Here is a 19,130-nt window from a genome sequence, read left to right as displayed (position 1 = left end):
AACGTTCTACGTTATTTTAGCGCTTTTAGTATTTTATTTGTGCCAGTAATTGGTCTGTGTGTTGAAATTCTGTATTTTGAATGTTTCATGTTTTACCGTTTCTCCACATTTTTTGCTTTTCGGGTCTCTTTTTCTTTCTGCTTGACCTGACTCGCTTTCTTTTTAATCTTGTCCGAATGAGTGTCCTATCTTTCAAAACACTCCATGACCTCTGTTTCTAGAAGGTGCTATATGAATAAAGCTATTAGAAAGACTTTCCATCCGTTTTCTTCTCTCCTGCTCTCTGTGCTCACATATTCAGTGTTTTTGAACAGTAAAACTACCAAAAAGCTTTTCTTTTCCACATATATTTGCTTCTGCTCTCAGAACAAGTATAAAATAGTGACAGAAACACAGCTCACTGAGGCTACATGCTAACCAGCAGTCGCTTCCTGTCAGCTGCTTTGCAAAGCTAGAATCCTGATTTTATAAATCAGACAAAACTCTCCACACACAGAAGTTAAAGACATAAGCCGTACAGTGAATTTATTTCTCAAGAATTCAAAGCTATTATCAAAGTAAGAGAGCAGTTGCACAACAAGGAGAGAACGAGTAGCTTTAGCTGCTCTGTGCGTTTTCAATAGAAACTTGGATCGAAGTTGCAGTACCTATTTCAGTAACAAACCCACTTTTTAAATATATTTTTATACAGTGTGTCAAAAATAAACTTTAATAATTGATCATGTTGCTTTTCAGAAGAAGAATTAATTGTTTAGATTGATCAATTAATCTGTGAAATAGTAAAATCATTAACTGATGTTGCAGTAGTTGTTTGTGGAGGCATTAAGGTGTCAGATCTTGGAACTTTTTTGTCACATTGTCAACATGGCATAAATTTGACCTGCAGGTGGGTAACAGACTTTCAGACATACTTCAAGTTGTATGAAGCAATGTGCGGAAGGCTTGTTTGACATTTAGTGGTCCAAAAACATCAAAGAGAGCACCAAAGACACAGTTAGGCTCAAAATCACCCTTCTCATTCATTTTGCCCTACAGTGTTACATCTATTTATAACTGAAATATCAATAGGAATATAACTTCTACAAGGGTCCAGCCCTACTTACAATAAATGTAGTCAGGGTTTTGACAGAGCTGAAGTTTAGCTTGTTGCTTCCATTTGTTTCTAGGAGTCTTTCCTCCGAGTTAATTAAATACCTGCCGAGTTAAACAGCAACAGGATCCATCCAAACCAAGAGTTGTATGCATTCATACATGTGGAAAAACAGCTGTAACCAACATTTATTTAGAATTCTAAATTATCCCCAACATGAGACGGCATCCATCAGGATCCAACGTCCAAAGGTCTCGCTGCTTACATTTTTGTACATCAGTCACAGTTTACGTGCTACAGGTAAATCATTACATAGCGGTCCTAGTCTGTTGTTTATTAGTGCATCACGGTCCATCACTTGATGTCCAGTCTCACTCGCACGGCAAATATCAAATACTTGTTAACTGGATTGTCTGAGTGAAGCCAGAAAAGTGAACATGAGGGAATGTCGTCACTTTAACGGACAGATGAAGCCAGAAGTGTTACACATCCCGTGTCTGAAAACTATAAAATAAAACATAAAGACAGACATTAGTGTAAGTCAAAAATTAAACGTAAGACCACGATCTTATCAGTGACTTTTGATGGCAATAACAAGAAAAACTACTGATGGAAGTCAATCTTAGGTGTTTGTGTCTTGTTAGATTATTAAAGAGATTGAATCCCACTGGCTGCTGCAAATACAGCTGAATGAGGAATTATAGTTAAATGTGCTTGTACTTGCATATTTACAAATATTTAGTGCATTTGTAGTAATTACCGCTACATATATCCACATTTTGTTCATGTTCATACAAAATGTTTAGTATGTTTGACACATTGAAAGAAAGTAAGTTCCTCGGTGGAGTTTCTCCGTTTCTTTTCAATCCTAAACATGCTGCACGCTCATATTCATTTGCAGATAAAATTAGCCTCGACTGATAAAATAAAATTAGATCCAAGTCCGTTTTAAAGGTCAGACTTATGCACTTTGATTGTCGTTAAACTGCCGCTGGACATGTTTAGTACAAACACAGAGAACGCGCTTTTCTTGTGGAAATGACTCTTTTGTTTGCGAGCCTTCGGTTTACAGGTTGGGGGAAGGGGAGTAAAGAGTGAACAAACCTGTGTTTGACTGGAGGAAACCTAACGTTACAGCCCCCCGACTGCAGCCGTTTTAATTTCTGACATTTAAACAGATGAGTGCTGCATAGAAACAGGCCCGGAGATAAGACTTTACGCATTCCGAGGCCGTGGCATCCTGGTGATTTAGTGCTTTTTCAGTGGTTTGAATCTGACTCAGGACTTCTGATGCATGTCATCCTTTGCTGTCATTGTTTACTCTGAGCTTTTTTTTTTTTAAAGGTGAAAATACCCCAGAAATACTGAAGGGGGGGGGAGGAAAAAAAGAGAGAAGTGCTGAGAACAAAAATCCATCCAATGCCTTAAGGAGTTTAACTTTTATCTCGTTAACCATTCAATAATTGTCTGACTTAATTACAGCAATCAGTGCGTTAAATACCAACAATGTGTAAGCTTTTAAACTGTGGCCTGCGGTGGTGAAATATAACCGAGGGCATTCGGGGCTACTCAATTTTTAGGTCCAAATTTCACGCGGCTTAATACGTGTTGCGTAACTTAATCCACTACAGTCATTTGTTTATTTAACACACAAACCATATTATTTTGCTTGTAAAATGTGATTTCTTGGTTAAATTCTAAATAGATTTTGCTGCGACATGTAAACGCTCTGACATGACTCCATAGTAACCATTTAATACTGCTGATGCTTTAAGCACCTGTGAATGATTGGAAAGATTTTCAGTTGGACTTAATCTTTGCAGAATTAGATGTTTAGTAGCGCGAGGATGTAAGTGTGCAGGAGTGCTTGAATAAATGTTAAATGTGCTGAAGTAATGGTTGTATACTTGTGTGTGTGCACAGATTCAGACTTTCTGTATCATTTCCTTCTTCGGAGTCAAACATATGTAAATAAATTACCGCTATAGTGCAACTTAAGAGTAGTTCTACTGTGTTCGGTGAGCTGGTGTGCTCGAGTGGCAGAGGGTGTGTGTAGATGGAGGCTATTTTGAGGCAGGAGAGAGTGACATTAGATGGGACCAGGTTGGGTCAGCTGTTTAGAAGAACACATAACAGCATTAGATTCTGACTGATCCTGTGTGCTCACTTTAAAGAAGCATTTTCCGTGATGCAGTTGTTTGATAAAGTCAAAGGAAAAGATCGTGACACACAGCCAGCTCCGGGCAACAAACAGTACATCAGCAGGTACTGATGTTTCCGCCAAATCCCAAATTACATTCAGGGAAATCTGAATTACATTAGTCAGACAGTAATCTAACAAGTTTCACATCTGCAGGAGACAATTTAGCAGCCGTGTTTTTGTCAGACACGTCAGCGTGTTATGAAGCCGACAACCCGTGACGCTACCTTTGCGCTGTATGACCGGAAACTCACGATGATTCCAGGAAACATCTCATTCTGGTAACCGCGCTTATTGTAAAAAAGTAACTTCAGCGTCTGTGATACATTTATGAGCTGCTCTGTAATGTGCAGCAACATACTGCCCCCCTTCCAAGTACTGGTTTGCAAAGCTGCGACACTGTGTTCACCGTTGCTTCATGTGTGCAGGCATGATTGCATTTCCTTAACGAACGGAAAGAAATTGAAAGTAAATAGGAATTAACAACAGACGTATCCACTGAGAGGGTTCACAAAAGGACATAGAGCTTTGGAAATAATTACCAGACCTCTGTGACCACTGCTTTCTGTCTCTTGCTTTGCTGTTCTTAGTGGAACCATACTGTGTTCTTAAAATTGTACTGGAGGCTGTTTGGCTGATTTCAAGCTGGTTTGTAATGCTTCTCTCACTTTGTCTCTCCTCATTAAACATGGGCATCTTTTAGGCATTGTTGATTGATAATTTGGATTATCTGTTGACTCTACATATACAGATTGTGCACAAAATAACAGCGATTGTGATTTTTAAACATTTTTTTTTTTAACAGTTTCAATGCATCCTACTTTAATCATGATTTGTTGCATGTATTGAATTATTAATGACTTTCCCCCCCTATGTCTTTTAGAAGATGCTGTCATTTTTTTACCCGCTATGTTCAAAATGATCAATGCTGGAGACCTGTTGTGTAGACGTTGTAAAGAAAACAGCATTTATTTATTTATAAAAGCTATATTTCACATATTTTCTTCGTGTATTGGGGGCAGACAGATTGGTATTTTTCTCAGTATTTGGAGGAACATGACCCCTCCAAAGAATGCATAGTTACGCCCTAATTTTCATGATTAAAAAAATTAAAAGGAAAGTGAATGCCTTGGATGCATCCTCCACAATACAAGGTTAAAATGCAAATAAAACCCCACAGTGACTGCAAAAGCTCCAGATTGCTATTATTAAATGTTTTTTTACTTAAGTTTTGTACACCATCATCCCTTCTCTGTTCATTTCTCATGTGTTTTCGTCTGTTTTACTTTGAAGGCAGCGCTGCTAACCTCCTGCTTCATGGCGGCTGCCTGCTGCTGACTTTACTGGCTGCAAATCATCACTGGGGGACGTCACTGCTCTGAATGATCCATCAGGGGCTGCAGTCTGAGACATCTACAGGGCATCTGAACTACTGACAGCCTGCGGGGTGAGCAGCAGTTTGTTGTCCTGAAATAAGAAGCAGATAAAAAAAAAAGAAGTGATTGATTCATACGTCTACCAATGTAGGAGGGAGCTCAGGAGCAAAATGACATTAGGTAAGAGGGGGCAGCCGGTCCAGTGTGGGGACTGAAACTAGATGCCATGCTGGGTCACTGTGGTTGTTGACACTCTGTTGACACAGCACCGGGTTGTGTGCTTCCCGTCCATACAGTGTGCGTTGATCAGAGGCACTGCCACAGCTGAAAATATCAAGCCCTCACTGGTACATAGTTTTTTGTCACCCTACCCTGGAAGTGTTAAGTTTACTCCTGGACAAACATGCGTTACACAACACGTGTTTATTTGCTCCCTATCTATCTGAACACTTAGCCCGTGGAATTTCCAGCCTCTACACAACCTGTTTACACTGTAACCTTTCAGTAAATAGTCCTGTGTGTCCATGACATGGCGAAAACAAAAAAGGGAATCCATAAATAGGTCTTTCCTGCCATCTGCTGTCCAAAACATGTCACTGCAGGTTTCTTTATCTACCACAGCTTGCAGTTACAAAGAAAAAAAAATGGAACGTAAATTAATGACAAAATGGGCCAGGACAAAATTAGATTCGGAAACCATTTTTTATTTTGTAAATGGGTTAGCACTCAGACTGTACACAACAGATATTTTCTGAGTTTGACCCCATAAAACCAAAAGGAGCATCCAGAGACGAGGGAGCAAGGTGGTCTGATAACAGCAGTGGAGCACAAGGAGAGCGAAGCTCGTCTTTCGTTTTTCTTTTTGTTCTTATGTATATATTTCAAATCTGTGTTCGGTTCTCTTGATGTCTTTTATCAAAAGTTATTTTTTTTAAATAAAACAAAAAAAAAAACATTTGATCTTCTGCTTCAGGTGGACCACCCTGCTTCCTGCCAATGGGATCCTGAACTTGTCAAGCGGTTGCTCTTGGTGAGTGATTTTTGTACAAAAAGACAAAAACTAAAAAAAAAAAAAGAAAAGAAAAGAAAGAAAGAAATTCAAAGACCACATTACATAACACTTGAATAACAACTGGGGGAGAGAAATAAAAGCATTGTGTCATTATGCCAGAACAAGCCCCAAAGGTAACACTCATTAAATCAATATGACAACTAGTTGCCCCATACAAACACGGGCACGTCTATCTGCCTTGTAGTTATACGTTATGAAGTACTGACTGAATTCATGCCAAGGCTCAAAACACCTCCCTTCACTATAGCTGGCAATATATAGTGCTGTGACCAGAGACGGACAGTTTTATACACTACACGTGTTATAATGACCACATTAGTCCATTTATCGTACTTTTCTTCTAATAATACACCAAATAAAAAGGATAGGCTAAATCTCTCACGACAAAGCTATGCAGATTATCATAGAAACTGATGACAAGACAATCTACTGACACACAGGCACAGTGCACAAGCTTGCAGGCAGGAATGGAAAAGAAATCTTTGTAGTTTTTAAATAGTACAAAAACGCTTTTTAGAGTTTTTTATTTATTTAGTTTTTTGTTTTTTCTTGCACAACTCAAACTATGAAGCCAGACCTTTTGATATGTGTAAATGTGAGGAAGAAACTGTAGCTATCATAGTTGTTGCCCCCTCCCGCACCCGCCCACCAACCAAAAAAAACTCAAATGTCTAGCTCCAGATCATAAGACATTTGCTTAATTCCACAGTTCTTCAACCCTTGGCTGAGAGTCAGCAGTTCTGCTGCCAATTCTTGTCTTTTTACAAACACTTGTGTTCAATGAGTTATCTTTTTTTAGTCAAACATCTTTTATTAATGATTATTTTTAACTAGCACTATGGTAAGGCAGTGACAGACTGAATGAATTTGATCCTAAAATGGTCCAAATCTGATGGGATCGTGCACACTGTCGGTTTGTTGTGGGATTCTCTGTCAGTCTCTTTCCCCCTGCAGCTGGCTGTGGGTTAATCCTGTATTTTTATAACCATAACAAATATGGTTATAATCCAAACATTGAACTCGGGCCTATGTTTAATCATTGCCAGCAAATCTGTGAGAGATGGAAAATCTCTGTAACGGACAAAGTGAAACAATAAACCTTGTAAACAAAATTTTACAACCACTTGCAGGTCAGACATGCAGAACAAGCTACTGAATGAGACTAGCCCACAAAAAAGGTCAAACTAAAAAGAAAACCACAAATAAAAATGCAAACAGTTTTACATTTGAACAGTAGAACATGAAAATAAGAAAAATAATTTCTATATATAGTCAGTTTTTTTTTGTTTTTTTCTTTTTACATTTACATTTCTCATAATAATCCAATACTTGTGCGCAACTGCAATTAAAACTATAAGCACAATAGAAAGTAGAGTCTAATTTAATATATTTACCAAGCGATCAATATAATTAGAGATTGTTCTTAATCATCCCGACAGGTTAAATAAAATAAGAATAAAAAAATAAAATAAATCTCTTATGACCTAAAGATAAATCCCTTGGGTGTAGTAAACATTTCATGAATGAAACCAGAAATGAAAGCACAGTCAAAGTGCGCTCTAACCAATCGACACGTGTGTGTGTTGTTTTGAATATGTAGTTAAGGGCACTGGAAAAATCAAAACTCCTGCAGTGTTTCTCTCGCTCGTTGCTGCTGCAAAATGTTTTGGATTTGGGCTGGGGTTATCCCGGCCCATCATGCTTTGCTCTCGGTGGTATTTGTCTGTATGACACTGTTGTGTTCTGCAGTGATCAGGGTGTTTGGTAAGTCTGCCTCCTCCAGTTTGCCTTTCTCATCAGAAAAAATCTTCCTGCAACGGAGAGAAGAGAAAGTTCAAAATTAGAAATCTGGACATCTCTGGAGAGGAAAAACAGAAACATTCTCAGCAAACAAACACTTCAGTTGAACACAGTTTTAACCACTTATTCTCAATGACATCTTCACCCAATATGTAAGAAGACACTGTGGGTTTAGAGACCTTCTTACATATTTCTTCACCACCTTGACGACAGTCAGATAAAAAATTAACAAACAGATAATGACATACCCATAGAGTTCATCCTGTATCTGCTAGCATTCCTGAACTAAAACAGCAAATGTTTAGCAAATAAAATCTATTAATCAGTTGACTCCTACTTCAAAGAGACTATGATAGAGCGCTTAATGAGCCGTGTGATATCCATGTTCGTCTTAAAGCACAGTCTCTAGATGCTGCCTGCAGCTCGTCTCTTCTGCAGTTCAGAGCGGGAAAACACCACAGTCCAGCCTCTGTTCCCTTTAGAGGAGCTGCACAGTTGGTGAGGATTTCGGCAACACTCAGAGGCATATAGCTGCAGCCTGAGACAAAACACTTTGTAATTAACAAAGGCCCATTTCAGACTTGGAATATGTAACGCCACTATTACAGTGATTGCTTTGAAATAGCAGCTTGTTGCAGCTGTATTCAGACATGACAGGACTGTTAAGGAAAGAGGCACAATGCTACTCGGCCTCTGCACCAGAGGGAGTAGTGGCACCAGTGAGATGTGAGAGGGAAATGTTTTCAGTTCTCCGAAAAGGCGTCGTCAGTGATTGATTCCACAACATGTTTTGCCTTAATTAATATCTGTAACACTAGGGACGGTCATCTGATAGATTTTGTTGTTATTCCATCTTTGGAGAATTCTGCTGCCTGTTGTAAAATGTCTGACATCCCACAAACATAAAGTGACGAGACATTAAGTTGAGACCCCTCTTTGAATTTCTGTTTGTTGAAGTGATACAAATGTTTCTCTGGATATCTTTAATTTCATCTATGACGATGGCATGAATGGAAACTGAAATACAAGGAAGAAGCTGCAAGTCTGATTATTATTCTATCCAAGAGTTTTATTTAAAGATTGCTTTAAGGCTGCACCTAACAGTCACTATCCACTAATCTGTGATGATTTTCTTGATTAATTAATCAGCTTTTACACTGTCAACAGTTTCCCAGGACCTAAGGTGAGCTCAGAAACTTGATAGTTTTCTTCAAAGATTTCAAAACATAATATTCACTTTACTATAAAATATGATTAAGAAACTTCAATGAGATCAACTAATTAGTTTTCATGAGCTGATTTGCTATAAGAAGGATTGCCTCAACAACTTAACGTTGGCTCATCTGCAGGGTTTCCTAGTGATCTGTAAGAGGTGATAATGAAGAGACACACTTGTTTTGTTTGTAATCTGATGTACGTTCAATTCAGACTTGCGATGTGTCGGAAGTTTTACAGAAATCGTCCAAGCCCGAGCTAGTGAGACTGTCTTTATGACTTTTACATATTCAGGCGTTTATTATGACATGAAATCGCATTTGTGTAACGTGCTGCATGTCTGAAAAGGGGCTCAACTATGTTTGTGGTGAATGTTGCAAAAAGTAGAGAGACCCCACGATGGAGAACTGTCACACACAAGCATCAAAAAACAAAAAAACAAAACCATCATATCACTCCTCTATCAACAACAGTGTACTACTAATAATCCCAATGTCATTACCACAGTTTACCATTACAATATATCATATTGTGTGGTCAATGGCAAGATGCGGTGGTGAATGAATGGGCATACGAGTTACACACAACCACGCACACGCGCACACTCACGCACAAACACACACACACAGATAAACCTCTAGAGGGAGCCGTACTCATCGTTGACAGGAGGAGCAGTCTTGGCCAGAGTCTCTGATGCCTCGCCTGGGGGGGGGAGGTCTGCTCCGTCTCCATTGGGCAGAGAGAGGGGGCTTTCTAAGCTAATGAGGTCTGAGGTGGGTCGGGAGGATCTTTCGGTCCCGTTTGTCAGCTCTAAGTCTAAATCGGCGTTTTTGAGCCCCGCGTCAGGGATTAGTAAGTCGTACGTGTCTGACGGCGATGTGAGGAAATCGTTTGGGATCGGCGCCTCGAGACTGGCAGGGAGGTGAGTGGAGGGGATTGGAGTAACGGGTAAAGCAGAGGAAACGCCTGCGACTCGAGAAGCAGGTTTCTGGGCATTCAGGTCTTCTAGAGCACTGCGGCTCACTGGAGGGGTTGCAGCAGCTTTGGCCGTGGGCATGCTATTGTCAACAGTTTGGTCAACAGGTTTGTCTGTAAAGCTACACCCACTGGAATCTGGGGCAGTAGGTTTACAATGTGGGCCTGCTTTTGGAGGGGCAGTAGTTGCTCTAGCGGAGGCAGTTTGTGCTGGTGTCTCGGTGTTTAAGGCTACAGTGTTTGGCTGTGTGGAAAGCTTGGTGACCGGTGGGCTTGGAGCGGGTTTCTTAGTGTTTAGAGCGGGAGAGGAGGATGGAGAAGATGTGGCGAGAGGGGAAACAGGTGGGCTACTTTTAGCATTCAGGGCAGCAAGTTTAGGGGAGTGTCTACGCTTTGGTGGTATTGGTGCCCCAGGTTTTTGAGGATTAATCTGGTCAGGGGTACGAGGAGGAGTGGTTATTTTCTCTGGTTCTTCTGGAGGGTTAGCTCCTCTTTGTTCTATGAACGGGGCCATTTTAGCTTCGACGGCAGACGTGGAGACGACGGGAGACGGCGGGGCCGTGTTCGACTCTGGGGTCGGGGCCGGAGCCGGGAGAGGGGTGGGTGAGGGTTCGTTGGCCGGGGTGGACAGGCTACAAGTGAGGGTAGTGGTCTCGCTAGAGGGGCTGTCCTGAGCGGGATCAATTGTTGCAGTGGCTGTGTCAGAGTTGGTGGCTACGGAGGAGAGGGTGTCCAGTGCCAGAGCAGCAGTGTAAGCCGCCAGCCTGAGAGAGCAGGGAGAGAACAGAGACACACAGACTAGACACCAGGGTGACTGTGACAGAGGAAGGGTGGCTCGGACGAGAGCATGCAGAGGGATTAGTTGGCTTAGAAAATTCACACAAACATAGACAAAGCAACTAAAAAATAGCAACTATTAAGCCTAGTGAGAAAAAAACAAAGAAGAAAAAGAGGGCGTCATGCTGTGAGTGAACATTAAAGGATACATCCCATACACACACCAACATGGAGTACACTGACTAGGAAAACTGAAGTACTTAAAAAAGGCACCAGCCTTCCTGCGTAAAACTACAGCACCACGCAGAACCACCTATAAGGGTTAAACAGTACCAGTGACAATCTCATACTGCGTAATCTAATTTTTCCAGACTGCTGATATGAGATGGTTTGCTGAGGTTGTCAAATGGCTTCATGAGTTGACCACACTTGAGAGGACAAAAGCCTTTCTGTGTCTTTGACTGGTATTGCTTCAACCTTCATGTAATGAGACAGAAAATTTCCAAAAGCTGGAGAAAAAACACAAAGTACAGTAATCCCTCTGTAAGGGAGTAAAAACAGAAAAGCAACACAGTCCAGTGGACTCCACTCAAGAATGACCTTGACTTTTAAAACATTTTCAGGGTCAAATTTTGTCCTGTTGAATAACGTGATTATTCTTTAAAGTGGAGTGCAGTGTACGACAGCTAAAGAGACTGGAGCGGTAAAAAGGCTGGGTGCTGTTTGTCAGCTTTTACTCACTCTGGCTCTGTGAGAGGTGTAGTTTCATTGGGTTCCATCGGTCCCGCTGCGTTATGATTGGCTGTGCATTCGTCCTCTGTTCTGACTTCCACTATTGGCTCTTTGGATTCATCTTTCCTGTGAGAGAGACACAATGATCTTTGTAGAATAACAAGACATGATCTGAAATGACAGCTGTTGCTTCTGGTCCAATAAGCATTCGGAAAAGGTGATGCCGGAGCAGTGGGCAGTGATTATGTCGACACAGATTGAATCCTGTGAGCAAGGGGATTCATCAAAATGTTTAAGCTTCCAACCGACCACTGTCAGTCCTATAACCAGCGAATGCCAATGTGTTCGTGGAGGTGTGTGTGCAGTCCCCACACTGAACAGCTGTCTGACACTATTTGAGGACAAGTTGGTCAATTGCAGGATGCCTCAGTGTAGACCTTCGAAATCAGCCGTCTTTACTTTTTTCCCCATAAGATCCACACTGGCAGGACAAAGTCAACAGGAGAGCCAGTTTCACCACAGAATACCAAAAGTGCACCTTTGACTCAAAATCAGTAACCAAAACTACAGTACTGTTGTGCAAGTACGCAGCAGTCTGATGGCATGAATTAATTTTTGTAAGATTTTAGTAAAAGTGCAAATGGAGCGTTTTGATTGTATGATGTCGTCAGCCTGACCCCTGAAATAAGGCCTATCATAGAAACTTAGAAATGATCCATATTTGCATAAATCCATGCTTCATTCTTTGACTACATCTGTTGCCATGCGGAAATGTGAAAAGTAGCCGCAATCATAGCTGTCACACATATAACTTGTAGGTAATAAGGCCAATAAGCCCGGTAAAGCTCTCTGTCATGGAGCTCCTTTACGAGCTAAACTCCCACAAAGATCTCTGCTCGCCAACATGGAAGTGCCCGTCTCATGTGGTTGCTAAAGTATTAAAAAAAGGTGGCACACCCAGGTACTACGGTTAATCTACAGTACTTGAAGGGTGTGTTATGTAGGAAAATGGTGTCAGGTATCAGCATATACTACATTTTAAATTATTTGGATTGGGAGTAAAAGAAAAAACTTGATTGGGACATTCCTCGTACATATACATAAAACATAGTCTGTAGTATTTGTATCAATTATGGTAATTGGCTGCATTCTCATTACATAATAAGCCACCAGGTAAAGCTTGGTGAGCTATGCAATGAGTAACACGTCTTTCAATGAACATACAGGTGGGGATGCTATGCTGGTAACACAGCAAACAGTTTTTGGTCCAGGTCTCGAGTATGATTCATGAAGTCAACTTGCTTTTCACCACCAATCGATCCGACAGACACTAATGGTCGGGTGCAGACCAAATGGACCTCTTAAGTATTATTTAGTCATTGCTCTGTTTATTAAAGATGAGAATCAGGGCAACGACGACATTCAAGATATAGTCTAACTCCAACTGTCAGTTTCTATTAAGACTCACTTTGAATTTTACTTTACAAGTTAATTATCTACTGAGTTGAATTTTCACAGATGCAGACCATTAAACTGGTAAAATAAAATGTAAAAAAACTGTTGATTAAATCAGTCAATTACCAATAACCGACGAATATGTCCAGTCGCCCACCTCTAGTCAGTAATTTGAAGAAGTCTACCTTGCAGTGTTTTTGTGAAATTGGCAGCATGAAATGTAACACAAATCAATACACAATGCAACATCCCATTCAGACTGATTCAAAACTGCCTTTATGTGCACATGAGATTATTTGTTCAATGCTTCACTGAAACCCAACATCCTTAATAGTTTCACTGAAAGAGAAATCTGCTCTCAAAACTTCATCTCACTTAATGGTCCATTTTATTGATTCATGTATTCTTCCTGTTCCTTAGATACTGACTGAGCGGACCACAATGCAGTCATAAGACATGTTTACTGCACTCAAGAGGCACTCTGGCTTTTCTTTTTTCTTTTCTTTTTTTTTTTAATGAAAAAAAAACACTTCCCTGGATATCTTTTGATCTATCAGCCATGAACTTAAAATCTTCAGCTAAAATTCTTAATCATCTTCAATGTCAGGTTTTCAAAGGCCTTCTGGGTAATTAAGAAGTCGCTAATTAAAGTAGTAGAGTACAGCAGCTAAGGTAGACTTAGGCAAAATTTAAATGACAAAAAGATCAATTAAAACAACTTGGTTTAAAAAAAAAAGAAAAAAAAGAAAAGCACCTTGAATCCATAAACATCACTGACTGAACACTCTGCAAAGTCTACAAAAATGATTTTGTCATTCTTCTAACAAAAACCTGCATTAGAATGTTTTCCTATCACCTACTTAGATACAGTTGCAGACACTTGGCAGCATGAGGGTTGATTTGGAGTTATTTGTGTCCATCTGATGAAATTAAAGCGCATACGAATAGGAACTGGCAGTTGGAGTTGGACCGTCTCACGAGTGTTGTTGTTGCACTCTCTTTCACAAAACAGGAAAGTGACTAAATGAACATTTTTGCCATCTGTAGCGGTTGCTGTCCTATCAACTGGTGCTGTGAAACAACGTCAATTTATAAATCGGATTTGAGAACTGAACCAGAAACTGCGTGTGCATCCTGATCACTTAACAGCCCATATCCTCTCCACCTGTTTGTTTATTGAGAGAAGTGTTACTCATTGCACAGCTCGCCAAGCCTTTAACTGGTGGATTTTATGGCAGCTATTAATTATATGATAATGCAGCCAATATACGTAATTAAAAAAAATACTCAAAACAGCTATGCTATTCGCACACAAGATGGCAGTAGAGGCTACAAACACGGAAATGTTACAACCTGCTCAGACCTTTACTAAGGGCGGTGTTACCAGTTTTTGTGTTTGTAGTGATTTTCAGTTTTAGTGCTGTTGGACGGGTAAGTAGGGTCATTTAGGGTGATTAAATGTGTTATATATATATAGTACACTAAATTAGAAACATGCAAACTTTTCTCATTATTTATATTGATAAAGGGCTGGAAACTGTTGCCAAGTTGGAAAAAAAGTAGCGCTATAGTTTGGCTACGACAACATCTCATGCTAGCTAGTGTCATGAGCGCAGATAACAAAAACATCGATTTGATTTGAAAATTTGACACATTTCTATTCGTCGTCAATGGATGCAACCATTTGAAAAAATACATACAAACCTGCCCACCTGTTTGTTCCAAAATGCTAGCATATTTCCCAGTTCTAGCCTCCACCAACTCCTCAGGGGAAATATATGGCTCTTTAGCTGCTAAATGCTCCATGATGTTCATGTTTGTCTGTCTATTGTTTGGTGCTTGGCAAGTTTTATACATTCAGTTTATAGGAGCTTTTTCACAGACAGATGCCTTTTCTCGAAAGGACAATGATAAAAGAGCTGAGGCTGAATCAGAGCCGCTGAGATGCAGGCTGTAAAACCAAATCACAGATGCTATAAAACACTTTGTGGAGCTGAAGGGGAAATGTCGAGTCCCATAATTGTGATAATTCTCTCTCTCTAGGCTGTCAGTATAGGCAACCTTTTCACATTACACACAGGCAGCTTATCCATTCTTAACAAAGAATGATTGCATTGAATTTGAACTTTAAAATAAATAAACAAAAGGACATTTCGGACCAATCTTAGGTTCAACTTGGCCAGAGCTGACAGCTTAAAAGCAACAGGCGGCATGTATGTAAATGCAGTCTGTGATACTCACACGAAGGCTGCCTTGCCCTCCTCCAAGTTGTGCCCTTTTGTCCCCGTGCCCGATTTGCCGCAGAGACACATGATGAGGCCGCATTTGTTGACAAAGTAACAGGTGACATCCACAGCCAGCAGCAGGAGCACAAACACTACAACAAGGATCCCTGCCCAGAGCATGATGCCCATGGAGAGCGCGGCCTCGTCACCCAAATCTGCCAGACGAGAGACAGGAGAAGGGGGGAGCACTGAACAGCTGTAGCACGACGCACATTTATAGAAACAACCACAAGCAACTACATAAAGTGCTGCTACGTTACTGTAACCACAAGTACTTTCTTAAAACAGAAACAACTCACCTGCTCTGAGCACTGACACGTTCTAGTTGTCTCAGCGTGATTTCTGATGCGCTGTGTTGTGTTTGTGTTGAATTATTTATACAGCTTCATTTTAAATATGGGGGCTTGTTGGGTAATTTATGTGGAACTGACTGTATTAAAAGAAAGCATAAATATATTTTTATATTCAACCCATTTATTTGGTATTAGAAAGAAGAGCAAACCAAAGCTTACAATGTGTTGCAAGTTAACGAGACATGCAGGATATTTTGTGGACACAAAATGAATGTCAGGCGTTTTCCAGATATCACAAAAAAATGTGATTTATCTTTACAGTTTGTGTAAAGTCCATTTTTTTTTAAATATAGCAGAAAAACTGCACAACTCTCTAAAATATCTTCTGTTACATATATTACACACATTTAACTCTGTAGATAACAGTGATTAACAAGTAAACGACACTAAAATGCAGCTGAGTGAGGCACCCTCCGATTAAAAATGTAAAAAAAAAAAAAAAGAGAGAGACAACTATGTAATTCTCATAGACATTTGATAGACATTACATGCATGAGAAATATCTGGACATTTTTCTTAGTAATCTGCACAAAAATAAGTTTCCGTATGATAATTCTGTATATAGGTTGTCAACCTGTGCCGATATAAACATTACAAACATTTGTTTTTCAGTTAAGTCTTTCTCTGCTCGATAATGTAAACGTTAATGTTACAAACCTTTACAGCACATATGCATAATTTTGTGAGCCATTAAAGAATATGATACAGTGTTTATGTAAACGGACAGGTCCAGCACTCAGCCTTCACTCTGTTCTAAGTGCTATGTTTTTAAAAAATCATCTAATATCAATTCTACTGTAAACTGGCGCTCCTCTCTGTTGTCTAGTGCCGATGACTAGCTGTGCTAATGCTGAGCAGAGTGAATCTGTGGGAGGCGGAGGATTTCCACTGCCTTTGGTTCAGTGCGTCTGTCTGGTCTCTTCTGAAGCAACACGGCACCCTTTTCTCACCCATAACAGAGACACATCTGTCAGGGACAAAGTCTGTTTTAAGGAGTGAAAGCGTCCAGAGAGACAGCCAGGCCGGAGAAAAGGCAAGCTCTCCTCTACAGTTACGTGAATTCCCCATGAAAACTATGAGAGCAGGAGCACAGTGATGAGGGACAAGATGAGTGATACCAAAGTGCATGTCACAGATGAGCAGCCCTGAGTGGCTGGGGGGTGGGGACAGCACAACCCAGACCACACCAAAATGCACACAGGTCAGGACGAAAATGTTCACGTGGTCCACCACACCAATGTCCGGGACCAGGCAAGAGAGCAGGAACATTGAGAGAGAGAGAGAGAGAGAGAGAGGATAGGGGGAAAGAGAACATAGGAGGGGGGGAAATGAAGGGAAACAAAGAGGAAAAATAAGAGAAGGGTGGGGAAAACAGAGGAAGAGAGAAAGTGAAAATGTGTCAGGTCTGGAAACCAAAAGTGAAAAAAAAAAGGAAAAAAGAAACTGATTTCTTGCATTGAGGGAGGAAAAATACAGCGAAACATCAAAGCAAAAGCACGGCACAAAAGGGGAAAACTACACCATGTTGACTCGATGGTGACTCAGTGGTGGGTGAGTGGAGAATGCTTTAGTTTGGAAAATGAATTAGAAAAAAAGTGAGAGGGAAGACATAATGGCCTGCTGCGACGTTTCAGCGAAGCACTCAACAGTGTCTAGCACCTAAAGGGAATCTGACAGGCTGTGTGGGTTTTGCACTGTTAGTAAAAATCCTTCAGCTGCAGTTAAAAACCTCAATGAGCATGTTAATCGGCGGTTATCGGGGGTCATTTGAAAGGCTCCTTCCAAACAGAGGCAAGCTGTCCACTCGAACTGCTATTCTAACAGTAAACAAAGCTAAAAACAAGCTACAGTCATTCAGACGAAATCACTTCATCCTCTGTGGAATGTGCCTGTCCCAGTTCTGCGAGCACAAACTCAAGCTCATTTAGCGAGTGCTGTCAAAACTTTAAAGTGAGAAAATTCAGCCGGAAAATCATTTCTGGCTCACCGCCGTCCAGGAAATCTATTTTTTTCCTGCAGATTTATTTAGTTGTCATTCACCTTTCAGCGCTAGAGTGTTAAAAATAGAACGTGACGCTCTCTCGGCTTTGAGTTTGTCTCCTCAGTTTTCTGGCTGTTTAGTTCCAGTTTAGTGTGAGTGGCCTGAGGTGGGTGGGGAGGGAGGGAGGGGAGGGTACCTGGGATGGCTTCTGGCTGCGAGGACGTCCTGAAGGACATGGTTGCTGGCTGGGACTTGCCCTTCTGATTCTCTGCCACCACGTAGACATCGTACTCTGTGTCCCACTCCAGCCCGCTGAGAAACACGTAGTCGCTGCCACTGGGAAGCCGGATTTCTGGTTTCCAATCTGACGCTCGTATCTGAGGACACACATGAATATGCAGTACATGCATTTAGGGCTACATCTAGCGCTTGCTTTCATTATCTATTAACCTGCAGTTGATGTTCCTTGAAAAAAATCTTTTGATTGTTTGGAAAAGAGGCTCAAGGTGATTTTTTCTATGCCACAGTAACGTCATCAGATTGCTTGAAACCCAATGATTTTCAGTTTGTGTTGTAAGATGGGGGGAGGAAAACGCAGAGATATGAGCTTAGAGAGGCTTGAATTATCACCATTTTTTGACATTTTTGCTTGAAAAAAATAGCTTAAATAATTGAGCACTTATCAAAACAGTTGCCGATTCATCTTCTGGCAAATAATAATTCAACTCCAAATAATTTCAGCCACACATTCTGAAAGAGAAGGTTTTGATGTGACAGAAATAGACAATTTGCACAAGTTTTAAAGATATTGGAGCAATAGAGCTTTGTTAGAACTCTCATTGGAGCTTCAGTAAAAAGCAACTAGACTGGTATTTGGTTCCTGGAGATGTTTCACCTCTTTCTAAGCTCAGAACTGAAGAATGACCAGAAAGTCAACACAGACATCCCTCATTAGGGCTTCAGCTAATAAAATATTTTCACGTTAAGTTCTCAATGAACAGGTAATAACTAATTGTTTGGTATATAAAATATTGACAAATACCCATTACAATATCCCAGAACCACACAGATATTAATTTACAATCATAAACGACTGAAAACAGGCAAATATTTAGAGTAGTTTTGGCATTGTCTTTAAAACATCGCTGTAGCGGAGTTTCGCACTAATCACAATACTCACTGGTTTGTAACGAACAAGATAATGTAGGATGGGAGAGCCGCCATCGTCCTGCTTGATCCAGCTGACTTTGAGGGAGTTGCCTTTAGGGTGAAGAACCCCTTCGAGTTTAGGAGGATTGGGATTCCCTACAGGCACACCAGAGCAAGACACGAGTTATATAAACGCCCATTTAAAAGATGCAGAGAACTACAGGGTTACTTTGGGGGAAGAGGCTGAGTCACTTCTGTCAGTCCACCTTTAAAAATTGTGGAACAAAGAAAAAGAGAATAACTCCATTAGAATTTTAAAGAAAGTCCAAACTTTGAATCTGGTCGTCCTCCTTGTTGTTGTCCTTTTAGGTCACTTGACCTTCCTTAAACGCTCGCCTCGAGGTGGTCTCGAGTTGGACTAATTAGAAAATGACACACAGCCACATGCTTATCTGATTCATCCGAGTTGCTGCGTATTTCTGCTGTTTATGAACGACTTTCAATTGGCATAGAAACTGCTGACTGACATCCCAACAGTGCCACACAGGGATTCAGGATTATTCCTCATTACCTGATATGTTTATGTAGGATTTGCATTTCACACCGTAATAAATGGGTTTGCCTGAAATAACCGCTGGATGAAGTCGGTGGAATACAGCGAAGCTATGTT

The 19,130-nt window shown here is 40.6% G+C and overlaps 1 protein-coding gene across 3 annotated transcripts in view; it reads right to left on the bottom strand.

Annotated features, from left to right (window-relative positions):
- Positions 1 to 7,386: 7,386 nt before the first annotated feature.
- ncam1b (neural cell adhesion molecule 1b) overlaps positions 7,387 to 19,130 on the bottom strand; it is a 77,878-nt gene continuing 66,134 nt past the window's right edge. For 2 of the 3 annotated variants that reach the window (XM_008280631.1, XM_008280632.1), the window contains 3 exons: positions 18,492 to 18,616; positions 17,508 to 17,688; positions 15,434 to 16,483 (listed from right to left, as the gene is read on the bottom strand). In XM_008280631.1, coding sequence (XP_008278853.1) covers positions 16,404 to 16,483; positions 17,508 to 17,688; positions 18,492 to 18,616 — 386 coding nt within the window. In that variant the 3' untranslated portion in view covers positions 15,434 to 16,403. Of the gene's footprint in view, positions 7,550 to 11,246; positions 11,364 to 14,933; positions 15,133 to 15,433; positions 16,484 to 17,507; positions 17,689 to 18,491; positions 18,617 to 19,130 lie in introns of those variants that run through there. The other variant, XM_008280630.1, reaches the window with a different exon arrangement.

The sequence above is a fragment of the Stegastes partitus genome, unplaced genomic scaffold (genome assembly GCF_000690725.1).
Source record: "Stegastes partitus isolate 25-593 unplaced genomic scaffold, Stegastes_partitus-1.0.2 Scaffold204, whole genome shotgun sequence".
NCBI lineage: Eukaryota > Metazoa > Chordata > Actinopteri > Pomacentridae > Stegastes > Stegastes partitus.
This window is presented reverse-complemented; position numbering and strand designations above follow the sequence as displayed.